This window comes from Ips typographus, linkage group LG1 (assembly GCF_016097725.1).
Source record: "Ips typographus isolate SLU linkage group LG1, UJ_Ityp_2.0, whole genome shotgun sequence".
Lineage (NCBI taxonomy): Eukaryota > Metazoa > Arthropoda > Insecta > Coleoptera > Curculionidae > Ips > Ips typographus.
In genome coordinates this window covers 28,452,566-28,469,252 of record NC_138422.1, presented here as the reverse complement: position 1 = coordinate 28,469,252, position 16,687 = coordinate 28,452,566, and the positions used below count along the sequence as shown (strand labels likewise).

The following is a 16,687-nucleotide window of genomic DNA, read 5'->3' as shown; positions in this document are numbered from 1 at the left end:
TAAGTTGCTCTTCTTTTGCTATTGACCCTCCTCTTCTTTTTAATATTTTAGACTTTTTAGAAACAACAAGTCTTTGGACTGCTTGGAAAATTTGTCATTTTACCCTGAGACAATGTTTAGAAAGCGTTTACAGAACGTGTGCCTAATATTTTTGTGTAGCAGTTAATACTGACCATTTAAGCAAAAAAACCAAGAAGAAGAAAAGTAGCGATTAATTTAAAATTCAATCTTAACATTCTTAACCACACTTTTCTGTAACTGACAGACATTTGTTAAAGTTAACATAAGTTGATATTTTTCTTAAGTTGTAAAATTTGTTTACTATGGCCCTGTTTTAAATTAAAAACGCTTGTTACGTGTGATTGATAAAGACGTATAAATGGTAATTTCGTGTTTATTTGCATTTTGAAGGTAAGTGAGCTGAAATACTCTTTGTTTTGCACTTGACCATCCACCAAAGGTTGTTGTTTACAAGTGCAATGTATATGGTTTTTTGGGTTTTTCTTGCAATAAACCAAAGATATTTCTTATATTTTCCACATTTTAAACAATGAAGCATGTGTATAAATAATAAAAGTATGGCAAGCTGTTAGGTGAAGGATGGTGAAGATTGTTTTGTAGCTTAGGAGGTATATTGGATTACCTACATGATTGATTTAAATTTGGCATATAGTGATGTTGCTTAAAGAGGACCATTGATATGTTTGTTATAGAACATACAATAATTAAGGGCATGTACGAGAAAGAAGGTTAATTCTTAAAAAAAAGGAAAAGCAAAAGTAATTGTATGTTAAGTATAAAAAACAGTACAGTATAGCTACGTTTTTTTCTAATTTGTCAGTAGCTGTTGAAGTATTCTTTCTTTCTGCAAATCATCCTAATTTCCTAATTATGTATGTATTACTCCTGTATTTTACTTCCCAGTCAGCTGAACAGTAAGGCCCAGTTGTACAATCGCAGTTCAAAGACTGGTTCAGTTGAACTGCAACTGGTAGTTGAACTTTTCCATAAGAAGTGCATTGCTGTCAAAGTGACATTTCTGACATAAACCAAGTTCAAAGGTTGAACCACTATTGTACAACTGGGCCTAAGTATAACAAACATTATTCACTTCATAGTTTATTAGCCCTAGTAACAAAGAACTCAAAATTATTCATGTCATTCAAAATTATAAATTGATTTAACTAACAAATCTGAAATCCTTTGTAGTTGTTTTGTATTAAGGCAACTAGAACCATTTCTGAATACCTGGTATTTGTCTTTAAATATCATGGATTTGCCAAGTATGATTAAAGTAGTACTGTAAACAAGACAGGTATAGGACAATATTATTTAGAAACTAAATTAGCAACAATTTAACCAATGTAAATTATTACTGTTTTCTAGACAGAGTTACCCTGCTAATCTCTTAAATGTTGTAGATATTATCTGTTAAGTGCAGAATGTGATATTTAATCTACATACACACCTGATGAAGATGGTAGGTAGCTGAGAGATTATTGCATTTACAGCAGTAATTCAATTGATTGAACATATTTTTCTAATTTTTGTTTAGCTTAAAAAATCTTTTTTACAATTGAAGATTAAATCTATACTTTTATATTTCTGTAATAACAGAATGAAAAAAAAATGGTAATGTAGGTATAGGGTTTAAATCTCAGGTTAAACTATAGATTAGGTTCTTTAGGCATATTAGTGGGTAAGGTTCCTCTCAATTTAATTATCTTATAGGCACATGGAAATATAAGTGTGGGATTATTTATTAATCCCTTACTTACATTTTATTATATAATTTTTAAGTATATTATCTCAAAGTAAATAAAACTCTAAGGAAATGCATTTACTAGAATCCATATTTTTTTTTTAGCTGGAGACCACTTTTTCCAAGGTTTACTAATGTTTTTTAACTTTGTGGCAACCTAAAATAATACAACACAACCTAATAAAGATATAATTTTTCTAAATTAATTATATTATATCTTAGGATATATTTAACTTTACTTTTAAGTTCAAACATAGATATAAGAAAAATAATAAAATACAAAGTCTTTATAAAAATTTTTAGAAAAGGAAGAATTTCAAATTTGAACTAGCTTTTTATTTGATATTTTTGAAGTAGCAACATTGTCATATCTAAATTGTTCTTGACAGAGATTCTGATTTCACAGCAAAGTCATGGTAACAATTTTTGAAAATATATATTTTTTTTCAATTACATTGCAGCTGTTGAAATATTATAGTATGATAGAATCTTTTGGAAACTTTCTTTGATGAAAAAAGTGTTAGTTTTCCAAAACTTAGCCCTCAGAAAGTTCTGTTGTAAATCATGTGTATAATATTCAATAAATGTATTTTTGGATTAATTAAGTTTAATACACCATGACATTGGAAATTGAACTAATTACTAATAACAGTCTTCTCAAAATTCAGAATTTGATTTAGTAGATTTTATGAGTTCATTACCGAATCAATCAATGCAAGGAGTAGTATTGCATCAATATTATTATCAAATGGCTTCAACCTAACTCTCCTAACTTGTGCTATAAATGTCCAGAAGTGTACTTTATTTTAAATTAATACAAACCCAGTTTTTAATTTGCTTGTACTTTAAATATAAACACTATATACCTTATGTACTTAAGTTGTCAAACTTAGTAGTTTTTATTTGGAATTAATCTGACAACAAAGTTCTCTTGGTTAGAAGTTCTATTTTGGAACTATTTTTAAAGCTGGGTGTACCCGGCCCTTTGTACTTTGTATATACCAATGTTGGCGCTTTTGACAAATATGCCAGTGCTTTTTCACCATTAACAAGAAAGCAGCTCACACAATTTGACAAGTATAGACAAGTGACAAGTATTTACCAAATACATCAGTCCTGTGCACTGGCTTAAAGGTTACTTTATTCAACTAAACAATTTGTTTTATTTCAGGATTGCGACCCATAAATTTGAATCATGTCCGAAATCAAAGTATTCTTCGTGTTACCCGACAACACTTTAGCTGAAACTGACGCTTCTGAGACGATGTTAGAAGCCTACGAGTCGTGCAAGCAAGTGGTCAACAACATATCTTGGGTGAAAGAAACCGATTTACGTAAAATGACATTAAGTAAAATGGATTATGTGGTTTTCGAAACGTTCGAAGGACGCAACTTTGACCATTACCTTGCCACAAAGTGTGTGATATTAGGCCCAATGGCTATATCGATATGTTTGACCGAAAACAAACCGATCCCCAACTTTCAGTGGCCGATTTTTAGTGTGGTTTTGTACGATTGCGAGGTGACTTGCACGCAACTGTCGCATGACATCAAGCAATCTTTGGGTGAGAAGATTAAACTAATGGGCGGTTTATACACTAAAGATTTCACTGAAGGTGTTACGCATCTTATATGCGGCGGAACTAAATCGGAAAAGTATTGGTTGGCGGCGCGTCAAGGAGCTAAATTAATGTTGCCAACGTGGATTGATTACTTATACACAGCCAGTTTGAGTGCAAACGTCAATCCGAATGATCCGGAGATACTAGAGAAATACAAGTGTAAACCATTTCATAAGCTGACTATATGCAGTACCGGCGTTGTATCATCGAGTAGCAAGAAACATTTAGAAAAAACTGTGACCGAAAATGGTGGTACTTATGTGGGAAAACTGGTAATTTCTAAAACTGACATTTTGGTTTGTAACGGTCCTGCAGGTACTTCCAGTGACAAATTTAAAGCTGCCCGAAAAAGTTCCCATGTAGAGTGCGTTAGTTTGGATTGGATCTACGACAGCGTTGCCAAAGGTTACTCGTTACCGGTGGAGAACTATAAAGTGAAAGTTGCCACTTCAACCCCCACTAAAGAAGCTGAAAATATTGATCCTAATTTTTCGATGTTGTCCACCATAAGTACCATACAAGATCCGCTAAAAGTTAGTGTGGTCAATGAGACTCATTTGCCAAAAACTGACACCAAATTGAGAAATAAAAGGAAAGCGGAAGAGGACTTGGTAGAAAATCTGGACTTAAAAAAAGTAAAAACCTCATCCGGTTCTTGTTTAGAAGGTTGCTCAATCCTCGTTGCGGGTTTCCAGTCGCCAATACGGGACAAGTTACATAAAATCATTAATATAAGTGGCGCAACTCGATACGATTTATTTTCTAGCAGAGTATCACATGTGATCGTGGGTGACTCGTCGTGTTCTGAAGTGGCTTTAGTCAAATCCAAAGGCGCTGATTGTTGTCTTGTTAATGTTCAATGGCTGCTGGACAGTATCGAACAGAAAAAACCTGTGAGTGAACAAAAATACCTCATTGACTTGGATTCTGATGATGGGGCAAACAACACTATCACTGGGTCACCTTTGAGTAAAAAAGTGTTAAGTTTTCTTAAAGATAACAAGCCACAAAATGAAAACTTAATCCAGAATGTTAGGAGTGATCTTGAAGATGTAGTACCAGAAGATCCTTTAACTGAAAAATATTTAAGTAATGCTAACTCTAAACGAGAGTCAGAAGAGGACACTTTGGCTAAACTTCTAAAGGATGGGGATGTAAACAGACAATTTTTAGGCGAAACTAGAGAACAAGAATTCAAAATCAAAACTTTAACAAAAAGTAACGTAGTGCAGAATGAAAGTTTGGATTTCAAGCCCAACAGTACGTCAACACAAGTTGATTCTATGGACAGTAATTTGTTGGACATTCCACCAATATTTACCACCTTAACTTTTTCTTTAAACGCTTTTGACGAAGAGACAACTGATGAGTTGACAGAGTGTATTAGAGCCGCTAAAGGAACTGTAGTAAACAATTACCATACAGGTTCTTGCGACTATGCGGTTTACCCCAAAGTTTGGACTGTACTTAAAAAACCAGGGGTTAAACATGTAGTGAATGATATGTGGGTTAAACAGTGTCTCGAAGATGCAATCTTAATTTCACCACCGGAATACTATCACACAGTCTTTGAACAACCTAATAAAGCTCCTTTACTTGACTGCGTGATTTGTATAAGCAATTACGCTTCTTATGAAAGACGTTTCTTGCAAAGTATTATTGAAAGTTTGGGTGGGAAGTTTCAAGAACAATTTTCACGCAAAATTCTCAAGGAAAAGGACACTTTAGCTTCCACCCACTTAGTCTGTCCAAGTCCGACAGGAAAAAAGTTTAAAGCGGCAGAAAAGTGGGGTATACCTGTGGTTAATAAGGACTGGTTGTTGGCCTGCTTAAAATCCTGCAGTTTAGAACCTGTAGAACCATATTTAATTAATCCTGAAGTCAGTTTAGAAGAAAATTGCACTTTACTAAACCCTCAGACTCCCAAAAACCCCTTAAAAGACTTGGAACCTAATGAAGTGATGACACCCGAAAACAATTATTGTGAAGAAGATCAGGGCGAGCGCATGAGTCAAGTAACTCCAATCAATAAAATTATTCAAAAGGTTATGAATGATAATGTGTTGCAGACCCCTTCAACCCCAACTTACCCCTGGACAATTAAAACTCCGGACACCCCACTCGGACATTTTATACGAGCGGACCCGTCTCCTAACCTAAGGAAACAAATGCAAAAGTACGTAAATTCTTTCGGCGACTTTGTGCCTCCGAAACGAAGAATGAGCACCCCTTTGTCGGAACTGAAACGACGGCTGTGGAGTAAATGTTTTGGACAAGGTGAAAACAGTCAACCAGGCGAACCTGATCCCGAAGACGATCTAAACTCAAATGATGAAGTTTCAATCGCGGAAATTAAGGAATGCAAAGAGAACCCGGAAGTTCACAAGAAATTGTTGGAGTTACGTCAAAGGGTTATGGCTAGCAGTAGCTCGAGTGCAACCAGACGTTCCAGCAATATGTTTGAACCGTCCAACATTCCAGGTGTAGAGAAAACTACCGAAGTTCCTCATTCGCAAGTGTTCTCAGTTGCTTGGGACTATGAAGTGAAAAAAACTCAAGATCCTGCCAGCAAAATTTTCATGTTATCAGCCATTTCGCATGAAGACAGAGAGAAACTTTCCAACGATTTAAAAGAACTGGGAGCGAACATTTCTACTTTGAGTAACTACGACCCGGAAGCTACACATTTAATTTGCTCTAAACCGGGCAGAAACGAAAAAGCGTTGGCTTGCATGGCAGCCGGGAAATGGATTCTGCACGTTTCTTACGTGATTAAGTCTAAGGAGGCCGGACATTTTCTGGACGAAGAAGAGTTTGAATTTGGAAACCCTAAAGCGAAGAAAAACATATCCTTTGAGGAAAAAGACGGTTGCATTTACCAGTGGAGAAAGGAAGTAGCCAGGAGGGGATACGGAGCGTTTCACGATATGAGAGCCATTGTTGTTTCCGAAAAGAAAGATTCCCTAGCAAACGTTATTGAAGCTGGAGGAGGTGTTGTAGTCAAAGTGGATCCACCCTATGACGATCCAGTGCACGCCACGCATTGTTTATTGGAAGTGAAATTGATAAAGAATTTCGAACCGTATGTACCGCTTGTTAAACAAGGTATAAAGTGTTTGAACACTCTGTATATAAGTCATTGCCTAATGAAAGTTAATAGTGAAGACATTAGGGACTATATTGTGCCGTATTTTTCGAATTATTATCATTAAAGCGCTTTCTTTTATCATCTTATTATAATTTTTTAAATAATAATAAATAATTAGTTTAAGTTTACATTGAGATCTGAATAGTTAAAGCTGTTTGTGATATATAGGCTCTTTAGGAGACACCTTAGATAAAGGAGATTATGGTTGGCCTGTATGGTTGATTTAACTAAAAATTGTTTTTTAGATGTATTTTTTCCAATACTGTTATTTTAACCATGATGCGTTTTGCACGATTATTTCCTTCCTATCAATTTTGACCAATCGCTATCAAGAATTAGTATAACAAATGTGAATTTTAAGTGGAAAAATCACTTAACAACTGTCAACTTAGCTGTCAGCAGTTTTTCTGGCAAAAAAAATTGAAAAAATTGCACACTACTCACAGCAACATAAAGAATAGTGTTACCCTTTCCAGCTTGAAAGTTATTGTTCTTATTGTTTTAATTAAAATAAAATGTTTATTAAACTCAGGAAATAATCTTACTAAATATGCCTCCTGCATCTAATTTTTCCTGTGGAAAAATTAAATGCACTAGGGATATTACCCCCGAAAATTACCAAGTTTTCATTCAAATTAATCGTACAGGCACACAAATTTGATAACCGATTTTCCGTGGTAATTTCCCATGTTCAATGTTCTCTTGGACGTACTTCTGGTATGCTATAAGTAATACATAATCATACAAGTAAAAGTTATACAACAGTTATAAAAGTAATACATAATCATACAGTATTAGTAATAGAAATATATTTTTTACTAATTCACTAGTATCATTTCATGGGCGAGCATTTTACCATAAGTTTTAATTTTACTTAGGAAATAAATAAAGCGACACAAACCGCTGCTGTGTCTAGAGTTATATTAATAATCATTCCTGGATGGTTCTTTGAAAAGGCTACCTTAAGTTTCAAGGAATGATTATTAATATGACCCCTAGAGGCTTTCATTTAAATCGCCTTAATAAATTGGTTTGATTTGTAGTAAATCAGAAGTCAAGGCATGGCTTAGAGCCAGACATTTTCTTCTACCTTTTCTCATGCTGGCAAAAACCCTATAATTACAAAAGAAGAAGACCTAAAACAAAATGTCAAAAATGACGTAAGCATTACTGTTATGTTGACAACAAGCAAAAATATGTTTATTTTAATTTAAAATTAAAACATAAATAATTGCTAATTAACCATGTACATATTCAACGAACGTACGGTTCGATTAAGTGCAGTTTACATTTGAGTCGGTGAAGTAACAGTTTGAACGGTGCTAATAGTAGTCCCTCCCAAGTAAACAGTAGGCTAGAATGTGATTTCAGTAGGAATCTGGGGCAAAGCCCGGCGTTTTTTCATGTCACTATGACATTAAACTGTTTTTCTAAATTTAGTTTACGATGTGGGCCCTATTACTTTCAATTTGTGTCAGTATAACTTTAGTAGTGTCCTTAGTATTTTGTTTGTGCTGGAAATACAAAACACCCAAGTGAGTATCTTTTCAATTCTTTAATATTGTTTTAGTTGGTTTATTGCTTACAAATAAAGGCAATTGTTGTGGACAAGTTATATAACATTTCTTTTAAATCTTATGTGAAGATTTGTTGTTTAATTTGTGACTCATATAATGTGCTTGAAATTTTAAGTGTGTATTAATCAGAGACTTTAAATAGTTTGTGTATAATCAAGGTCTAGGTTTTAACATTCATGCATAGAATTTAGTAGGTATTCTGCTTTAATTTTAAATATTATAAGCAGGTTTTTAGTGGACATGAAGATGTGCAGCATTTGCCTAAATCCCAGCACAGTTGGTCAAAAAACACAACTTAAGATACTTAAGAGTGTGCTGCCTTTTTTACCAATCACAAACTAGGAACATTATATTGTAATTTACAATTAGGTATAGCACAAAATTGGTTCATCAGTCGAACTGCAAGTAGTAGTTAAAGTGAGGTTTCTGACTTGAACCAGATTGTCCTGATTCAAAAGTTATACCAAAAATACCCTAAAGTACTATGCAGATGGCTCAGCAGACCATCCCAGTGGTTTCAAAAAGTTACTTTGGTCAATATCTTCCAATACCTACAATTTAAATTGTCCTAAATATCAAAAAATTGTGTTGTTTACTTGAATTATGTAAGTAGTTTGTGGTACAAACTTTGGTACATTGTTTATTTTGTACATCTAATAGTTAAATTAAGGGTTGAGATTGAAACAAATACCTAAGTAGGCCAAACATAATATGGTTCCTTATGTTGTAACTTGGTAATATTTATTTTTATATAATTTGACATATTAAGTATTTATTTTATGAAAGTTGTGGTTAATAAACACAAAAAGTGTGAGAAACCTGCTCATATCAAATTATGTTTAAGAAGGACTAGCTATGTAAAGCAGGACAGTGTGTTAAATCTCACAAGGTACAAAACAAGTTATAATAATAACATGTATGAAAGAAAAAAACATCTTCATGATTATGTCAGAGTTTTTACTGACTTCTTCATGTAATGTGTAATTCTTCTACTGTTCTGCATCTAATACACTTAAGCAGCATTTGTCCAAAAAGAATGTATTTTGACAGTTTGCCAAATTCTGAGCCTAATCTAGAAGTGGTTGTGGCATTTAGTTGATTCTTTTGCAAAGTAAGCAAAATTGAAGAACCCTCTGTAAAACATGTATTATGTTGGTACATTTTTATAAACTGTGACTATGTTTATACAGAGCAAATTTAGTCTGCTTATTCTTATTGTGATCACCATAAAATCCTTAATATAAACAATTCTGATTGACTAGTCAATCCAAAAATAATAAGAGGATTGAAATATTCTATCCAATTGAAATGGTGACGTCCATGTCATGAATTAGTCATTACCCAAGTATATCAGTCACATTTCTCACTTTGGATAAATTAAATTAATGCAGCTTCCTCTACTTAGTAATTTTAAAATGTATTTCATCCTCCATGGCTTGTCAGCTTTCTATGCATCTGCATTTTAAGATGATGATACTTAAATAAATTTAGATTACCTTTCAATTGGGTGAACTGATTTATCAGCTTATCACTAGGATTATCATGTGAAGCAAAAAAAAAATTTGAATGCTTAAATACAACAAAATATCTGATACAATGAATTAGCAATCAGGGCTCATGATCAAAATAGTTTAGAACTTAGTTGAGGATTGGGAGCTTTATTTTTTTAACTTATAATTACTTTGAAAAAAACTTGTATATTTTTCTTAATGAGCTCATGCCTTTGTACAAAACATTTAATTGTTCTGGGGTGATTTATTACCACAGTTAACAAACTTTTATTACTCTGTTAACTGCCACTAAACCATGAGATCACTTCCTTTTGCTACATTGTTGCAATTTTTATTACTTCTTAGTAGTTTATGAAAAAATTGTTTTTATACTATTTATTTTTTTAATAGAATTATTATCTATTAGACACTATTTTACAATATTGTTTTGTTTTGCTCTGGGAAAAACCATCTCTAATCACCTATTGTAACTTTTATGGTCAAACTAAAATTTTTAGGTTTAATACATGTATTTTTAGAAATGAGTGGATGGGAGTCGACGGCATGGTCACTCAGAAAAACCCGGATGAAAATGTCAATCATCTTCCGTCTGCCACTTCCTGCAAAAATGGAGGACATGTTGGTGATAATGCTGATAAAAGGTTAATCTCATAGTTGAATCTGAAATATTTTCATAGTCAAACATGTGTTGCGTAAACAAATAATGTTACAATGCAAGTTTTAATCAGATGAATGTATAAATTGAATAATTGGAATTCAAATTCTAGTAAAAGATTTTGTGAAAGCAATTTTCTTTATTTTTGTGGTCTATGACTTGTTAGGGCTGTGCTTTCCAATTCTCGGCGAAGTTTACCGGACATTCCGTCGGAAATGGCAGCTACAGGAGTTATTTGGGATGGAAATGGGGATAACTCTTCCGAACATTATGCTACTTTAGGTTTGTGCTAATTTAAAGCTATTTGCTTCTATTTTGTTTGCTGTTGCGGTGTTTAAAATTATTTATACACTTTTTAGGTGAAAAATCGTTGGGTTCTAAACCGCCTGAAGTGCATCCAAGCATTTCACAACACAGTTCGATAAGTCAAGCGGATGACGCATTTTCTCCTTATGAAAGGGTCAAATACGATAAGATCAAGAATAAAGAACATCCTTACGCCCAAGTTCAACCTCCTGCTCTACGGCCTATAGTTTACGAAGAAAGCCTAAGTACAGTCGATGAACGATTGACTTTGTTAAGGTAAGACGTCATGATTGGTAGGCTGGTATTCTGAGATCTTTTTTAGAACTGATTTACCCAGTACATCCGCTAGTACGTCCAGTCCAATCCGTTCAAGAAGGACATCGGACGAGCCGGTAGAACCTGTGAATATTCCGGCAGCTAGTGCGGTTGCTGGTGGTATTGCCGCCAGCTACGAATTACCGTACATGACGCCTCCTATAAACTTTAGCGGAGATTCCCAGGACTCTTCCAGTAAGCGTAGATACTTGATCAAGTCGTCAAGATATTCTATAAAGTATGGTTTACAGAGGGTTATACTAGTATAAGTGTTCGAGAGCCTTTAGCCAATATAATCGCCCAAACTAACGCAGCTAACAAGCAGAAGAGAAAACTGGACATTCATTATTCGACAGTTTCGGATGATTCTGGTTAGTTTTTTTCCAGATACCTGAAAAGCTGTGTCAGAAACATGTTTTGTTGGGTGACTACTAAAACGAGTGTTTGAGTTTTTGATTTGGAATTTACAGATGACGTTTATACAACTATTCCGGATCCTAACAATCCGATTTACACTAGCGAAAGCGAGACTTATGCTAGAATTCCGCCCTTGCCTATTACCGTAGAGGCTGATGTAAACATTCCGCCCGAAGAACGCAATATTGAAGATAGGTTTGTCGCTCTTTTTTTCCTTGTCAAAATATTGGATATGACCAACTTAAAACAGTGTTTACAGATTGTTTCAACTTTTATTAGGTTTCTGTGTTTTAATTAATTTTACAAACTTGAGATTTAAAATTAATTTAAATTATGGTTGCTAAAAGTTAAATTGTTTATTTGTGTATCTGCTTGTTATGGTTCTCATCTTGATTTGTGCAATATGACACAATTCTAAATCATTGTTTTAGGGATGAAGTCGATCAACTTTACGAAGCACCGCATCCCAACGTCGACATTTTAAAACATGTCGCATCCAGTTCTCATACCCATTCCAGACAAGGTAAGATTTATTTATTTATTTCATTGGCAGTGTAGGTATAACATCTGTTGGATGGTAGTTTACATTTCTTTTTAAGTAGGGTATAGTACAAACTTTTTCAAATCTTCCATAAGTTACATTTTCAAATTGATGTAAATTTACCTTATTAACTTACATTAACATACATATGTTGCTGGCATGATAATAAACAGGTTTTGCCAAATTGATTTTGGTCTATAAAAACTAATATTAACAGACAATCTTCTCCACAAAATGTTTTATTTAATGGTCTTTAAACCTTCAAAAAAAGCAGCTACGCGAGTGCAGCAGCTACTCATCATCAGGGGCTAGAAAATGGCTTAAAAGGTATAACATGAATGATACAATATCAAAAGGAAGCTTACCTTACTAAACAGCATATCAGCTGGCTGTCCTTTTAAACAAGGGGACAGCAAACCTGGGGTAGTGTTGTGAAAAAATATATATAGTTTTTCAGGAACAAATTGATGGTTCTGGTTTTAGAATCATCAATTTGTGTGCCCAGAGACAACGTTCTAGGACAACTTCCTCTCATTAAAACAAGAAAAAAAGTCAAACTTCCACCCATTCACTAACCTAACCTAACCTAACAAAATGAGGTGAGATTTATTTCAAAATATTAGGCTGATTGTGGGTGGTAAAAAAAGTACTCTCAACTTTAGGGGCCTGTAGCTCCATTAGGAAACGTTTTTGGATCCAGTTCATAGGAACTTTTTTTCTTGTTTTCACAAGAGGAAGCTGTCCTACAACGTTGTCGGTGTAATTTCGGGACACCCTGTATATTCAACTATAAAAACGTACTGTTCTCGCGGACTGAGTTTACCCGTGCGTCATCCCCCTGTGATTTAGAAGTAGCCATGCATTATTGAGTTCATCCTTGTCTATTGTTCACTTTCAGAAAGGGTAAATATCTAAGTGAATGTCTTCCAAAAAAAACATTTACTGATTAGCGCTTCTATTTCAGTCATTGTCAGTTTGACAACCATCGAAATTTATTTGATTTGTTTACTATTAATTCTTTTCCGTTTCTTTGTGTTGTTAATCATTTATAAAGTTTTCTATTTACCACACCAACACAGTTCTTTTAAGAGCTATTGTTTCTACGCTTTTAACATTCTGTAAGTACTTTCATAATGTTATTATTAATATTTTTATTTTTTTTATGTCGGCTGTCACGATCTAACCAAAATTGGCACAATTATTAACCTGTTTTGAAAAAAAAGTGGGAGTGTCTATTATGATTTTTATTTAGCCATTTGGTTTTTCCTAAATTCGGAATTACTTACTATTACAGTATTTTTTTAGAAAATGCCTGGAAACATTCTCTACAGACAAGCCCAGCAGTTAATTCTTAACCTTTGTGAATATTTTGAATTGGAAAAAACTAATGGATGACCTTTAGAAGCTTTATCATCTGTTCAGGAAGAAAATAAGAAATTTTAAGACCTTACATATTCTTACTGATGTACTTTTTTTGATACTAGAAGGTTGTAGCTGCTTTGAAAATTTCCCGCAAAACTGTTTATTCGATTCGGAAAAAGCAAGCAAGTAATCTTATGATTTCCTCACCTAGAAAACCTAAATCGAGACGTTATCGACGGGTCAAGACCACTGATTTATCTGAAAGCATTAAAATGGATGTTCGAAATACATTATATGATATGTACAACGATAGTATGTTAATAATAGTAAAATATATCTACTTTTGTAAGAAACATCTATTAACATTTCATTGTTTCCAGAGACTGAGATTTTTGGGTTGCATTATAGATTTTTCATACAAATTTCTTCAAACATATTAATAATAAAGTCATAGAAAAAATAAAATAAGCGTCTAAAATGTTTTCCAGCGGGTTTAAAATAAAATTAGTGGATTGCAACCTGAAAATGAGATATGAGATACTAGAGCATCACTCAGAATGTCTTATTAAATTTTTAATTTGTTGTATTTATTTTAGAGAAACATGTAACCATCCAGAACCTAAATCAAGAGCTTAAAGTTAAAGAAATACTACATATTGGTGATACATCTCTGCGAATTTTGGTAAATAAATTAGGTTTCAAATTTAGACGGAATTCTATGATCAAAACGGAGATTTCTCATAAATAAAAAATGTTATTTCGGTCAAGATATTTTTGATTTGCTTTGGTATAAGGTTGTTTTAGTGCAAATTTGTGATTATTATGCGTCGTCAAATGTTTATGGTGTTTTGATCAGCATAAATGACAGTAAAAAATTCCAAAATTTGTTTTTTGACACTTGTTCCATATGGTAAAGAACAATCTAAATCAATTTTTCTAGATGCACTGGCTTAAAAGATATTTTAAAACTGATTTCTTGATGAACTACTGAAAATTTTATTTTGTTCCATTTTGGAAAATATATCTTCTCAAAATTTGAATAGTCGTCGTTTCATCTGGCCAACAGAGTAATTTATTTGTTTGATTTGCAAAACTAATTAAATGGATGGATCTGTCAGTGTTATTCAAAATCATTTTTTATTTTAGCTTCTTCTTCGTCCAGTTCCGCTAATTTCGGTTCTCCAAAACCGGAGAAACGACAAGCAAACTCGCCATTGCCCCCGCCGCCTACATCATCCAACGTCGACTTTTATGCGGAAAAGTTGCAAGTTAAACGTAATTTGGATGATTTGTACGCAAAGGTGCAGAAGAATCGGAAAGACGATCTTAATGAAGAAACGTACGTGAAGGTTTAAAAAAATAACACTCAAATATTTCTCAATCTGTTTACTAATTATTTAAATAATCCTACATTCTAGTGAGATTCTAGTTTTGGTTGCTTATAGATTTTCTGTGACTCCGGTGCTCGAATCGAGAAAGTCGACGCTGGTCGAGGACAGAATAGACCACAATTACGAGACTTTAAAAAAAAGTTGCACAACGAATAGCGATTTTGGATATGAGAAAATTAAAGGTATATCAAGTAACATAACTTCTGGGTGACTTTTATTAATTTTTCAATAATAAGGAGACGAATGCGAACCGGGCTACGCCAGCATTAACGGCCCTAGCAGTCTTGCCAATTCTTCCGATCCAGGTTACGAAGCACTCAGGGACGTCACTTTGGCATCCGGACCTAATTACGAGGAATTGAAACTTCAGGCGCAAACTGGAGAAGCTTCAGGATATTCCGTCGTTAATAAAAAGAAAAAGGTTGGTATTGTCAAGATTATTATCATCCTGAAGATCATAACTGGCATCAGATTCACCCTGACCGTTTATTTTAATAATCTAGTAAATAAAGAAAATTTAAATAAATAAGCTTGAATAAAAATTCTATAATAGGGATGCCAGGTTATTTTTAAGGTAAATAACTAAACCTATCTAACTTACTTTCTACCTAAAAATCCTGCTTTTAAATATATCATTGAAACTATAAATATCTTTAATACAAAAAATTACAAACTACTTACAACTAATACTCTTCGTCAAAGAGTCCAAATTGTCCAACATAAACCGTCAGTTGACCAATCTTCTTCTTTTCCGTTGAGGTGGATTTTTAACTGCAAAAGCTGTATCTCGGTAACAGCCGGGAGGCCTCCTCGGTTATCGATTTAACCAACTTCTGGAATAGGTCCTCCATCACAATCTGCTCCATGTCATAACGTGGACTAGACGGTACAATTGCTGGTAGCACTCGGTATTACACTCAGTAACTTCCGTTCCGGAAGGAAACAGCTTTCTAAGATCCCCTGATCTTCAATAGTCTGATTTTTGCTAGAATTTTTTAGAAAACTGACTTTCCAACTCTCATTAAAAGTCTCTCTTGACAATCAATAACCAAAAACAAAAAAAAACCTTTTTTCCCACCTTCTACCTCCACGTACCACCTTTTTCACCTCCTTTGAAGTTCATCAAGTAATACTGTTAATTTTCTTTATAACTACATACAATCCTACTAAAACTAACTATAATGGTAAACACTTGACATCCCTACAAAAATGTACCTTTTCTATAAATTAAATAAATAAATTTTCTTTATTTTCTTTCAAGACAGTATGAACACTTAACAGTGAATTGTGTTTGAATTAAGACGTTTTTTATGATAGAACAATCCAGATGGCCATAATTACGACCAGATCTTGGTCCCACCTATCGATCCAAACTATGCGGGAATTAAATCGAGCGACAGCGAAAGTGATCCTAATTACGAATCGGTCAATCAGCCGGATCCGAACTATGAGAGCGTTAAAGACTTGGAACCGTACTACGGTGCAACGGAGGTGGATAAAGTGAATCGGGACGCGTCGGACAGTTCGAGTCGTACTACCGAAACAGAACCGCCCTACGAACGGTTGGACAGTGACGTGACGGGTTACGAGAAAGTGGGCAGTAACGGTTCCGGTAGTTCCGGCCATGAAATCGATCCGATTTCGAACGAAGACTCTGATACTAATATACACGATGAAAATGCAGTGGTTCAAGTCTAATTTATTTCTTAGTATTAATAAAGATATTTTTTATTGAATCGATTTTGATTTTATCTTTAGTTATAAGTTATAACAACAGGACAATATGAAATTTATTTTTTAACACTTTCATGGGAAATAGTAGATGTTTGTGACTCTTTAAGGGGATCGGTAAAGACTTTACGTTTTTCGATCGCGATGCTTGGCCTACGTGTAGAAAAATATATAAAAAACAGTGTTCGTTCTTTGTTTCTGTCGATAAAACTACGGCAGTGTTAACACAGACATTACTGTTTAAGCGACGAGGCTCCTAGAGTGATATGGAACAAAGATGCAAGATTTCCGCTCCTTAATTCGAGCAATTTTTTAGTCCTATCTTTTAACCCAAATTACGACTTTAATT

General features: G+C 33.9%; 2 protein-coding genes and 1 long non-coding RNA gene across 5 annotated transcripts; all 3 read left to right on the top strand.

The window, feature by feature from the left end:
- Window positions 1-134: 134 nt before the first annotated feature.
- LOC145725042 (DNA topoisomerase 2-binding protein 1-A-like) lies at window positions 135-6,854 on the top strand. 2 transcript variants are annotated; one of them, XM_081973618.1, is made up of 3 exons: window positions 135-411; window positions 2,934-5,399; window positions 5,454-6,854. In XM_081973618.1, the coding sequence occupies exons 2-3, from the start codon at window positions 2,958-2,960 to the stop codon at window positions 6,594-6,596; spliced, it is 3,585 nt and encodes a 1,194-aa protein (XP_081829744.1). In that variant the 5' UTR covers window positions 135-411; window positions 2,934-2,957; the 3' UTR covers window positions 6,597-6,854. The 2 variants fall into 2 exon arrangements, with proteins under 2 accessions (XP_081829744.1, XP_081829735.1); XM_081973609.1 differs by having other exon boundaries at window positions 2,934-6,854.
- Window positions 6,855-7,686: 832 nt separating this feature from the next.
- LOC145725105 (uncharacterized) lies at window positions 7,687-16,343 on the top strand. 2 transcript variants are annotated; one of them, XM_081973724.1, is made up of 12 exons: window positions 7,687-8,067; window positions 10,139-10,261; window positions 10,442-10,557; window positions 10,635-10,857; window positions 10,919-11,091; window positions 11,148-11,267; window positions 11,367-11,508; window positions 11,745-11,836; window positions 14,363-14,555; window positions 14,662-14,789; window positions 14,844-15,028; window positions 15,925-16,343. In XM_081973724.1, exons 1-12 carry the CDS (start codon window positions 7,979-7,981, stop codon window positions 16,303-16,305), a joined length of 1,965 nt encoding a protein of 654 aa, XP_081829850.1. In that variant the 5' UTR covers window positions 7,687-7,978; the 3' UTR covers window positions 16,306-16,343. The 2 variants fall into 2 exon arrangements, with proteins under 2 accessions (XP_081829850.1, XP_081829841.1); XM_081973715.1 differs by having other exon boundaries at window positions 10,904-11,091.
- LOC145725302 (uncharacterized) lies at window positions 11,854-13,569 on the top strand. Its single transcript, XR_014177223.1, has 2 exons — window positions 11,854-12,972; window positions 13,160-13,569. It is a non-coding gene; the product is annotated as an uncharacterized LOC145725302 (long non-coding RNA).
- Window positions 16,344-16,687: the final 344 nt, after the last annotated feature.

Bases quoted from the DNA above. Each gene is read 5' to 3' on its own strand.
- LOC145725042 (XM_081973609.1), top strand. From the start codon at position 2,958: ATGTCCGAAATCAAAGTATTCTTCGTGTTACCCGACAACACTTTAGCT.
- LOC145725105 (XM_081973715.1), top strand. From the start codon at position 7,979: ATGTGGGCCCTATTACTTTCAATTTGTGTCAGTATAACTTTAGTAGTG. The intron at 8,068-10,138 runs GTGAGTATCTTT...ATGTATTTTTAG, and splicing joins TGGAAATACAAAACACCCAA to AAATGAGTGGATGGGAGTCG. The intron at 10,858-10,903 runs GTAAGACGTCAT...GATCTTTTTTAG, and splicing joins GAACGATTGACTTTGTTAAG to AACTGATTTACCCAGTACAT.